The following is a 12,582-nucleotide window of genomic DNA, read 5'->3' as shown; positions in this document are numbered from 1 at the left end:
GTGTGTACCACACCACCATGCCTTCCTGTCTCCCAGACGGTCTATAATCCCTACCTACCCAATTTCCTGTTCTTTCTCCTTCAAAAAGAAAAAGGAAAAACAAAAAACCAGTAAAACAAAAAAATACCCAACCAAAACAGTGGGGTCCATTTTGTGCTAGCCAGCCACTCCTGCGTATGGACTCAGCCATGGAGTTTGGTTGATATACCCAGTGACACTCTTAAGCACTTTAAGTTGCTGACATGAATTGTTTATGTTCAGTGAGTAAATTATTTTCCCTGAAACATTTGATCTATGAAATAATTTTTATATAAAAACAATTTGGACATTGTGTTTACATGGCTAAAGTGCTTTCTTTAGTCATCTGGGGTGAGCTTAGAGCACAAAAAACCTTCAGTGTAATGGCATCATGAACATTCATGGTATTTTTACAGAATCAAAATTTACACTCATTGTTAATAAATTAACTATTGGAATTTATAACTTCCTTTCTCTTTCTACTAAAACTTCCAAGAACTATTACTTGGAAATTAGTTTCCTTCCCCCCAAACAGAAACCTTCACCTAGAGGCTGGATAGATGGTTTAGCAGTTAAGTCCTTGTTCTGCCCTCAGAGGATTCCCAGAGTTCGATTCCCAGCTGTTTTTGCTTAAAATAGTCTGATGATCCACTGTCCTCAGCACACACTGCACTTGTGTGCGGATAAATACCCATGTATGAACAGACATACAAAACACAAAATTTCCTAAATGTTTAACCTTAAGGGTCCCCTAAGGCCCCAGATCTTATTTGTAAAATGTTAACAATCATGTGATAAGTTTTAAAAAGAAATAGCTCCTCAATGGTTGATGGCTGTTCTTCCAGAGGACCTGGGTTCTATTCCCATCACCCACATGGCAGCTCACAACTGTTGCCCTCCTCTCGTCTCTTGAGTGCATTAGGGATGCACATGGTGCAAAACATTCATACACTTCAAGGTAGTTATGTGTTAACTTTACTAGGGGCACAGAATCTTTAATCTCACTTTTAAGATGCTGTCAGCTAGCTTCAACAAGGGGAGAGGATTAAGAATGTTGTTACAATTACAAGAGCACTTAATTCTGGAAAGAAAAGTTTCTTGGCAAAGCGGGACTGTTGTAAATACTGTGTAATATACATAAGGGGTTGTGGCAGGCTTTAGAAAGGATATATATGCTTTTTAAAATAGATACCCCCACCCTTACTATTTATAAATACATATTTTCAAGGTAGAACAGTACATTTTCACAGTGTCTATACAACTGTCTCTGTGCTAGGTGTCCATGCACATAGACTGTGCTAATTCTTTGCTCTACCTCTTCAACTTTTGTTTGAAATTATCTTGTGGTATATAACTGTACATGTGTTAATAAAATGTTGCTGTTAATGCTATTTTTAAAAACTGTGACATCTGTTCATAAAGTACAAACTAAAGAGTTTTAGATGCCAGAAGCATGTTTAGAAAATAAAAGACTGACTTGCATTGTTTGTGCTTAGGAAACAAGTATTTCCAGTTGTTTGCAAACGGTGCATTTTTATCTTCAGAGGTTTTTTTGGTGAGGCGAGGGCAAACAAACGGACTGCAGAGGAGGTAATGTGAGGTAAGACTTGTTTCTGTAAAAATGTTTATGGTACCAAATAAAGCCCAGACAGGCCTTGTAGGGACTCACAGATCAAGACTTTTTTAAAAAGAAAAAAATCATTAAAATATTTAATTTTATTAACAGAATATTTACATTTTGAGACCTTATTTAATCATAATGAATGCTCCAAGTTTAAAAAGCATTAGGCAGTAACCACACACAAGATGAAAACAGTGTAAACTATACAATACTTTATGTACAATTTTTACAAAGTAACACTTTTTTAAATAATATAACTGGACACAAAAATATACACTTTAGAGAAATTCACATCAGTAATTGTATAAAGCTCTCTTCTAGGGTCCTGAAAATTTAGGACAAACATTAGCTCTGTAAATAAAGTGTTACTGTGACAGTCCTGAAAGGCCACTATATATATTTATCTACATATAGATATCACATTGACATTTTCAAGGCTACCAGCTTTACTATATAATTTTTAGATTATATATTCAAGTGTTGAGGTCCTTATGATTATGGAAACATCAAAAGAATAGTGGTATAAGAAGCAGAACATGGATGTATAGGCTCTGACCACCCCAATTTAAATTCTAAGTGGCTGATATTTCCATACTTCAAAACAGTAGTGAATAATGTTTTAAATAAAATTATGGCAAACAAGCTTGGAACATGATTCTGGTTTTCTACAATTTTCACAAGTTTTTGTTGTTTTAAATTCAAACAATTCTTTACCATTTCTTTATTCTAGTGCATCTGCATTAAGGCTTTGAATTAGTTGACCCAAGATTTTACAATATTAAAATCTGACTCAGGCTTTTACATTGTTAAAGTGAACTGGTCCACAACCATACTACCTACCGTGTCACTGAGTCAGCACAGAGGTAAAAGCTCAACACCTTAAGGAAATGGTAGCAGAGACGTGCTAACAGCAGAGTTACATATATAGCTTTTAATTAAAGATGTATAATAAAACAGTTTAGTGGCAAGAGATTGGTGCTAAAAACAAAAGGTTTCTTTTAGAAAGAAATTGTAACATCTTTGGAAAACTGTCCGGTTCTTTCTTTAGTTCCCACGGAGTTCATGCAGGTATTTCTTAAGACAATCTTAAAGTACATTGTGGATGGAAATGGAATGTGCATCCAGAACTACAGGTGAAAACTAAGACCTGGGTGCAGAGAGAAAAGTCTTCCTGATTTCCATCATCACACATTTGTGTCCTGGAGTAAGGGTTCTTTGGCCTCTCCTGGCGCCTGTGTACTGTGAGGATGGCTGTGACCACCACAGTGCTTTCTCCAACTGCTGGACCTTAAACTTAAATTAGTATGTTCCGGAATAAACAAGGCAACGAGCAGAGCCAGCAGTACTGAACAGGCTCCAAAGAGGAAGGGGGGACCAGGGATGATGGAATTCTGAGGAAGAAACAATAGTTAGGGTTTTTGCACAGATACTCCCCCTCTCCCCCTCCAAGAATTGCTTAGCAACTGTTTTCATCAGATTTTTGTTTGCTTTGAGACAGGGTTTCTCTGTGTAACAGCTCTGGCTGTCCTGGTGGCCTGCAACTCACACAGACCCTCCTGTGCAACCACCACCTGGTGCTCAGATTATTTTCTAGACAAATGACTTTATTAAAGCTACAGTTATAAATTCTTACTATAAAGTCCTGCTCACAAAACCTGGCGAATTAACTTGGACAAATGTGTACTGCTTTTAGCACAGAACCTGAAAACAGGTGTTTTGTGCACCTCTGCTCAATCTGCTATTCCCAGAGGAAGACAAGTACCTCAGAGTAAGCAAAGCTATACATATAACACCTGTAGAATCAATACCTTTTTGTTTGTTTCAGAAATACAATATTGCTAACCACAAAGTTTTAACCCCAAATAACGCTCATTCTAACAAACCCTGCACTGTTATTGTTGTATGTGACCATTTTTTTTTTTTTTTTAATTTGGAAATAGGCTTGGCTGGGGGAAACTCTTGCTAAATCAAGGAAACCAAAGAGCTATTATATTGACTCAATGGTTCTTGTGGCTTGGTGCTGGTAATTTCAGTTATAAGGAGGGAAATAAAGCAAGTACATCAACAAATATATGCATAACCAACTTCATCTAGAGAGAGATAGGTGACAACTGTGACATTACAGAAGTCAGAAGGAAGGCAGTAGTACAGAATGGTAAATGGCTAACATGCCACCACATACAAATTGACAAAGCAGGCTTTTAAGTGATTTCTCATTTGCAAGGAGGTACTCAGGAGAATAGTCTCAGACTAGGGCCTGTACATGCTAGGCAAGCTCTCTATGGCAAGCAGGGCTATACCCCGGATCCATCTGTGGTTTCATTTCACCTAAAAGTAAATTAAGAACTTCAGATGGGCATCATGGCTCGTGTACTCTCTGTATTCAGAAGGTTGAGGCAGAAGGATCAGCCTGGCTAGAACTACAATGAAGTTCTGTCTCAAAAACCCAAAAATAGTTTTGCATTATAACTGTTGTTTTCAAAACCATCCTTTAGTCCAGCCAAAGAAATAGAACATTTTAATATGCAAATTAAGAATTACCTGTTCAAAGTGGTGCTGAGGGCTTGTGTTTGTCCCCAGGTCTGAACCTGTGATTGGCAGTTCTTTAAGTTCCACATGGAATATGTAAAAAATGAACCCATAAAGGGCTGGTCCCAGACCATTGCACAATCCTCGGATTCCTGTTATCATTCCTTGAACAACACCTGCATGTTTAAATAAATCATTTAGCACATTATTCTTTTTCCTACTCTAAAAAACTGCAAATGTTAAATCTAATTTGAGATTGCACAGTACTAGTAAATTACTCTAATGGTAGCTATTTAAAGCCATCAAATATATACTGAGTTTGATCTAAATTTTTTTAGTATCATCTTGATAAATAAAAATGCAACTTGTTTTCACCACAGGCCTTTCCTTCCTAAGTGACCATTTTACTAAGTGACCACTGCCACTGTTCTACCCTCTTTTTCTCTCAGAGCCAGGTACAGGACATCTGTTAGCATGCCAACAACTAAATGTTCCTACCACAAAACCCTTAGGTACCTATCACAATAGCAAAATGACAGTGAAGCTTTATTAATAAATCAGGTCATAAATGTGCATTGTCCCTCACAGGCTCACGTATTGAATTTCAATTCCTACTGGGGATGCCCTAGAACCAGAACACAGGCATAAATTCCTAGGAAATATATCTTGTCCCTGGTTCTTGCTATCTACTCTTTGTGAGTAGCTTCTACAACATGGCCGTGCTGATATTCTTATTCCTCCTGCTGGGCCCACAAACAATGAGGCCAAGCAACCATGGTCTGAATCCTTTAAAAACTCTTTAGCCAGAGCTGGAGAGATGGCTCTGAGGTTAAAAGCACTGACTTCTCTTCCAAAGGACCAGGGTTCAATTCTTGACCCACACATAGCTGACAACTACCTGTAACTCTAGTTCCAGGTTATCTGACAACATCACACAGACATAGGTGTAGGCGAAACACCACTGCACATTAAAAACAAATCATTAAAAAAAAAAAAAAAAAAAAAAAGCAACTCTACAACTAATATAAATCCCTTAAGCTGTTTCTGTTGGTTATTTTGGCACAGTGATGCAAATGAAAGTGACAGCCAAGCACTCAAAATTTAAAAAGGGGCTAGTAGCCACTGGTTTAGTACAGGCAGCAAACTTGGAAGACTACTTTGGAGTTCCTATCAACTCACCCTGTTGATCAGCATCAGCAGTTCGTGAAACAAGGGCACTAACAGCTGGAAAGGTAATGCTAGACATGGCTGCAACTGCTCCAGCAGCCCACATCATCCTGTAATCAAAGCAGCAAAACAATAATTAACACTGCTTCTCCATTTTACCTGTCAAAGCAAACCAAGTCACCCCGACTGTGCAAGGGCTGTGGCACAGGAAAGAGAAGTGGGCCTTCTCTGTTCCTCTAATCATTTAAAGGTATAGCCATCCCTATGTACTCTGGAAACAGTAACCACTTGCACAAAGACGGTATGGTATTTTGTTGTAAAATTAGGTTGTGGCATTCCAGACCATGATGTACAAGGCACATTCTATGGGTATGTTGAAGATTATACATAAAATTAGTAAGAGACATCAAGTATAGTTTAACATTGCAGTCAGCAATCATTCAAAGTTCCCATGGATTTGTGTTTTAGCTTAATTCCAGCACTCAGGAAGAAGAGGCAGGCAGCTCTCTGAGTTTGAGGCTAGCCTGGTCTACTACAAAGTGAGTTCCAGGATAGGCTCCAAAGCTACAGAGAAACCCTGCCAATAAATAAACTAATGAATATTACTGGCTGAATATAAATCTCAAAAATATAAAGGGTAAGAAAGCTGGAGTCCCTGACTTCTTGATTGAAGAAATACTTCACATTTCTACCTCTATAGAGGCTGGACTGGAAAACGTCACCAACTAAAATACATTCCTAGTGTTTAATAAAAATACCCAAGCCAAAAGAGGTGGGCATCCCAAGCCAGCCGTCAACACCAGCCTGCAGGAGACTAGCCCATAATAAAAGCCGAGCTTGGAAGTAAGTGGACTGTGCTCACTCTCATCTCAACCCAACAGTGAGGAATACTAGTCATCTCAACCCCTTACCCAACTAGAAGAACAAAACAGATACAAGGCTATCTTTGTTGCCACAGAATCCTGTGCTGTTTCCTGGTAACAAACTGATTAAATGCACCTTACAGATTCAATAGCTTAATAATCTCATGTAAAAATAAATAAATAAACAAACAAATAAATAAATAAATAAAACCAACAAAAAAAACCTGCCACTATTTAGCCAGCATATCTAGGATATATAAATGTATGTGGGAAACTGTACTGTGCACAAGTTAATGGCTTAGCGGAGAAGGAAGAAAGGGGCAGGGTTAGGCACTTGAGGCTTAGGCAGCCTTAGCTTAGAAAGAAGGAAAGAAAAAAAAGGGAAACATGTCTCAAAAACAAAAATGCACAAAAAAATTTTTTTTGGTGTGGACGTGGTAATGGGTAGGCTGCCCATGCCCAACATTTTGCCATGCTTACATGGATAGTACTAATTGGGTTAAATTCGCACACACCACAAACAAGTGTCTATGAGGTTGGGAGAGAGATGCCAGGGAGTCAAAAGAGGACTGGGAGTCAGGTAATAAAGGGTTAATGCAATCAAAATACATTATACAAGCAAATGAAGTTTTCAAAAAGTAAAAAAAAAAAAAATTAAAATGAACATTACAATATTTATACTTACCAAGGTTCTGAACCAAAGCCATACCATGCCAGCTGCAATATTTGAAATCCCAGACCCAATAAGATGGTATTCTTATTTCCAATTGACCTCATGAGTAAACTCAAGACTATGGTCTGGAAGACAAACACAATATGATTATCAGTTTTTTTTTTTTTTTTAATTACATTTATTTATTTACAGGAATTGGTTCTCTCCTTCTACATAAGGCTCCGAGGGATTGATCTCATGTATTCAGGCTTGGTGGTAAAAGTACTTTAACCACAGAGCCATCTCAGTGGGCCTATCACAAAGTTTTTAACAGGAAAAGAACAGGTGGTTTCTTTCACGCTGATGAAGTACCTTTTACACAATGTGGTTTTTCACTAGTAACTGCCACCAACTAACTCAGAGCTCAGTGCTCCAGCCTAACACATCCAGAGTCAGAGCTCCAACACTTGAGTCCAGCTTTCTATCACCTTAGCACACAGACCAAGAACTTAGGCCACTATGTAGTAACAGCATGAATGAAGCCTGATTAGAAGTACTAAGTAAGACCTTGTTGGGCTTTGGGATTTCAAAAGCTCACAAGCACACTCTGCCTCCTGCATGTGGACCAGATGTAAGCTCTTAGCTACTACTCCACCACCATGCCTGCCTACCGCCTGCCATGATAGTCATCAACTCTGTGAACCCCCAGATTAAACTCTTCTGTAAATTGGTTTGGTCATGGTATCTTATAACAGTAATACAAAGTAACTTAAGACAGACCTCAATGCTATCCACTAGCCCAGTGACCACCCAACTTCATCTAACCCTGCTTGCTGTTGAAACCGTGAAGATTCCATGAAATGTGTAAGAGTTTAATAAATATGATTTGGAAAAATTTAAGAGCATAGACTGAAAAAAAATAGGCTGGATCGTGATCTTTGAGACTGACCCTGGATAATCTATTTCAGTTTTCTCTTGCCAAGTGAAGCTAACATCAACAATTTCAGAATTCAACACTGGATGAAATAAGACAGTTACAAAGTGCTGACAGCTAGCTGTCCCTGAGAAATAAGAAACATTCAATAGTTTTGTGAATAGATGGCATTCCTCTATTTCAAGTTGAAATGAAATTCAGCATGCATTGGGACATCAAAAATAATTTTGCTATTCTAACTAATGTTGAACACACCACACAAAATTGCTAATAAGTCTGTAGAAGTGGTACAGTACCAATAATCACTCTCATCACTTTCTCACACACCAAAAATTATACAAACTGTAAGCTGAAAGTTAGTCATTTAACATTTTATGAGGTTTGGTAAGCAAAAAGTACATAAAGCTGCTTTTATGTCTAGGTGTGGTGACTCGGGTCTGAGGCTGAGTCAGGAAGAGAACTAACTAATCTGTAAGCGGTCAGCCTAGGCTATAATTGTTCTTGCCTCCAAAAAGGTTCCTAGAAGGACTTTTAGGTGATAGCCCACAACCACCAGACCAAGCTCCCAGAGGACCTGAGAACTTGGCTCTCGTTAAGACTGGAAAAATGAAGAGCACAGAGGGCTGAGTCCCCAGGCCTGGCACCTCATGGGATTAGACAAAATTCCCTGAGCAGCAGTCTGCCAGAAGGAGTTCGACTCACTAAAAAAACATCTGCGTATAGCTACTATTTCTCAGTCTAACAAGTATGTAAAAATGTCAATTTTTATTTCCCCTAATGAAATTTTGTTACGTTATTTCCTTTTAAGACAACACATAACACACTTCCTATTGCTTAAGTGTGAAGTACCGTGAACAGTATTACAAACAACTTATATATTGGAAGAACTAGAATGCAAGAATGTCTGCTTTCCTTATAGAATGTTATTAGAGACAGACTTAGTTAAAAGGAAACTTTTCAGTATGCTCGAGATTCTGTGTTAGGTCTCAGGCAGTACACATGTCCAGAAATGAATCTTGGCTCAATTCAAGTTGCATTATAAAAGGAATTCTGGTCATTAGATAAAAGCCCGCATTCTTCGGGTACTTGTGAAAATGTCCAATCTGCCAAAAGGAGTCATTTCCCTTGCCTCTGGCAGAAGGGACATATGGTTCACCATTGATGTATACTGTGGTGGCATATCAAAGTTCATGCTGGCCTCCAGGCTCCCTCAGTCCCTATTCACAAGCACCCTTGTAAGGTTCCTGGCCCTTTCCTCCTCACCCCCAGCTACTTTTCCTCCTTACAGCCACTATTTTCTATTCCCTCTCAGGCTATCTCTTACTATTCCCACTTCCCTAGCCCTGGTCATGTCCAGTCTGTTTTGGTTTCTCTCTGCTCTGGACTCTTCCAGATGCCGTCTGTTGTTCTCTCTTAACGACATCATGCTAATGGAGCAGCAATTGCAGTAGTTTCTTTACTGTTCCCCTTTGCATACTCTGTAGCATCCATTTTCTGGGAAGAATTTGGGAAAGTGTACTGAAGACTATCCCCAGACACTGTAGTGGGATATTCACTTATGTATGTCTCAAAAGTCCTGCTTCCTCTTATGGCTCCAGGGCAGTGGTTCTCAACCTTCCTAGTGTTGTGACCCTTTAATACAGTTCCTCATGTTGTGGTGACCCCCAACCCTAAAATTATTCCCACTGCTACTTCATAACTCTAATTTTGCTACTGTTATGAATCGTAATGTAAATATTTGATATGTAGGATGTCTGATATGTGATCCCCAAAAGGTATCACAAACCACAAGTTGAAAACCGCTATTCTAGAGGTTCTCAGGGCAGAACACAAGCTCTCATCATAGCTGCACCCCAGAGGAAAAGCACTGCTAAGGAGCAGATTCACCCTGATGACATCCCTGTAGCCTCAGGTAAGAACACAGGAGGCAGGCCCCATACACAGTTGGCAGGGGGCTGAAGGGCCAGCTGTGGGCAGAGACATGCACTCTTTGGAATGTGAAGTAAGGAAGCCGAGGCTTTCCAAACATAGATCACAACTACCACCAATACCTGCTTACAAGCAGTACCTCACAGCCCATTATTCAACTCAACTAGTAATTGCTGATTTACAGAATTCATGTTTCTCAATTTAAGAAACCATGAGGGACCAATAAACCCTAACTCAGGAAAGGTTATAAAAAGAGAGCCTGGGCTCAACTCTGCTCAGCAACAAAACCTCTCCTTGTACATTGCTAGCCTTTTAATAAACTTGCAAGGGGGAACAAAAGGTAAATGTGCTTTTTTAAGGGCAAGAGGAGTCATTCAAGTCAGAAACAGAATCCAGAAACAGGTCTCCTCCCTTCCTGGGGTCACATCCTGTGTACAATTACCAAGGCTGACTTGTGGTGAGAACAAGACTAAAACACCCTCCACATCAACAATCACTGTTTACCTGCGGCCTTCCCAAGGGTTTCCTGGAACCCCTGAGATTTACTTGCTAGCCTTCCTTCCCTTATCCACACTAGCAGTACCAAAGAGCCCTCTGCATTCTTATTCATACCCTGAGTACTCTCACCCCTGGGATATTATTCTCATCATTCAACCACTTAAAATTCTCTTCCTGCAGCCACTTCTATAACTTATTCTGCATATCCTTGACCAAATGCCACCTTGGACACCAAGCACTCCCCAAATTCCTATTACAAAAAAACAAAACAAAAAAAAAAAAAAACAAAACACCACCACCACCTTTCCCCAAGTTTTTCTACCACTTCCCTTGCCTTTGAAGTTTTCATTGTAACTGATGCTTCCAACAATTTACCTACATCACGTTCATCCCCTAGAACATGAGCTCTAAACAGCATGGATCAACACCACTATTCTATCCACACTGCCTGTTGTACTACACATTCAGTGGCTATATGTTGATGAGTGACTTCACAGATCAAGGAACTCTAATATAAATCAATAATCATTCTTGTTATACATCACACATTCATCAATGTGTATCCACCTTAAAAATCTGATCAATTACTTACTAGCTATGCTAATATAATTTTTTGAACGTATAGATCAGAGACTTGTGTCTTGTCAGACACGGTGGCACATGCCTTTAATCTCAGCACTTGGGAGGAAGAAGCAGGAGGATCTCTGTGAGTTGAGTCCAGCCTGATCTACAGTGACCCCTCCCCCCAGAAGAGTCAAGATGACATACAGAGACTCCATCTACAAAACAAAGAGATTCCCCCCAACATGCTGTCATTGTATGAGGCCTCCTCTGGATGGGCTCCCTCTATGAAATCACTTAACAGAAACTCACCTGTGCAATAATGGACAGAATGCCAAGGACTGCTATAAAGGCTGCAACACTTTCTGGGGAAAACTTCATTATCTAGAAGGTTTCCAAAACAAGTAAAATTAATGAAAAAAGAAGCATAGCAAACATCATGTTCATGTAAACTACTTGTACATTAATATTAAATGGCTAGAAAAAAATGCTTATTGAAAACTTTTAATTCTAATTTTTATTCACTTATACATAAAGGATTCTTCAGAAAAATACCTTCCTTTATTTAATAGATTCCTTTTATTTGGCTATACTAAGCTATCAAGCACTCAAAATCACTTTACAAATAATGCATCATGAGGTGTTGGGTTTTACCCCAGTACCAAAGATGGGGAGCAGAAATAGGTAATCTGAATAGCAGATTAAATTCTTTTTGACTACTATATGAAGGAATCCTATCTCAACAACAACAAAAATAAGACAAATAAAAAAACCTGTTGGCTATTGTTTATAAAACAGTATTGTATTGTATTAGGATTTTTGTCAACTTGACACAAACTAGAATTATCCAGGAAGAGAAAACCATATTTGAGAAAATGTCTCCATCAGATTGGCTTGTAGGCAAGTCTGAGAGACACTTTCTTAATAAATGCCCAAAGTAGGAGGGTCTAGTACTCTATAGGCGGTGCCACCGTGGGGCAAGGTGGTCCTGAGAGGTATAAGAAAGGTAGCTGAGCACGAACTTGAGGAGCAAGCCAACAAGCAGCATTCCTCCATGGCCCCTGCTTCAGATCCTACCCTGCTTTCCTTCAATGACGGACTGTAACATGGAAGTATAAGGCAAATAAGACTTTGCTCCCCAGGTTGCTTTTGGCAAGAGTGTTTTATCCCAGCAGTAGAAAGCAAACCAGAACAAGCATTCATTTTACAGATGAATATAGCTCCCTGGAAATGAAACAGTATTCTTGCAGCACTAAACATGACAAGTCTACTGTGGGAGGGCTTACCTGTCTGAGGTATAAGAAGAAGCTGGAGTACTGGCCTGCCTCTGGCAGGTACGAGAGAAACACCGTGATACAGATCAGCAGCACTATGGAATCTTGGCCCACTTTCTTTAAAGACTAGAACAGGAGAAACACCAAGACATACTTTCGTCAAAAACTCACAACTAGCTTTCTCTTTAGTTCACCCTCCCCAACCTCGCCAAAAAAATTTTTCAAAATGTTAACAAATAAAATATCTTCAGCCTTATATGATGGTTCATATAACTGCAGAGCTCAGGAGACTGATGCAGAAAGATCTCAAAGAATGGGTCAGCTTGGGCTATCCAGTGAGACCCCGATTATAATAAACATGTAAGTAAACCTTAGGATGTTCCCCGAAAAAACGTTCAGACACAAGCATACTCCACTGAATCAGGTACTCATTCTTTTGCCACAGAGAAACTTACTGCAAAGGGGTCAGCCTGTTCCCAGGAAATGGGAGCTCCCCAAGATGCTGGCCGCATCTTCTCAGGCAACGACTCTGGCAC

General features: G+C 39.3%; 1 protein-coding gene across 1 annotated transcript in view; it reads right to left on the bottom strand.

Annotated features, from left to right (window-relative positions):
* Positions 1-1,716: 1,716 nt before the first annotated feature.
* The window catches only part of Mfsd14a (major facilitator superfamily domain containing 14A), a 30,255-nt gene continuing 19,389 nt past the window's right edge, over positions 1,717-12,582 (bottom strand). Inside the window, exons 6-12 of the mRNA XM_051185613.1 lie at positions 12,502-12,582; positions 12,059-12,172; positions 11,085-11,156; positions 6,884-6,996; positions 5,348-5,445; positions 4,181-4,344; positions 1,717-3,030 (exon numbers count right to left, since the gene is read on the bottom strand). The exon at positions 12,502-12,582 is cut by the window's right edge and continues 138 nt beyond it. Of these exons, the coding sequence (XP_051041570.1) occupies positions 2,824-3,030; positions 4,181-4,344; positions 5,348-5,445; positions 6,884-6,996; positions 11,085-11,156; positions 12,059-12,172; positions 12,502-12,582 (849 nt within the window). The 3' untranslated portion in view covers positions 1,717-2,823. The remainder of the gene's footprint in view (positions 3,031-4,180; positions 4,345-5,347; positions 5,446-6,883; positions 6,997-11,084; positions 11,157-12,058; positions 12,173-12,501) is intronic.

Source organism: Phodopus roborovskii, unplaced genomic scaffold (genome assembly GCF_943737965.1).
Source record: "Phodopus roborovskii unplaced genomic scaffold, PHOROB, whole genome shotgun sequence".
Lineage (NCBI taxonomy): Eukaryota > Metazoa > Chordata > Mammalia > Rodentia > Cricetidae > Phodopus > Phodopus roborovskii.
Note: the sequence above shows the minus strand (reverse complement) of the source record. Positions and strands in the feature narration are given on the sequence as shown.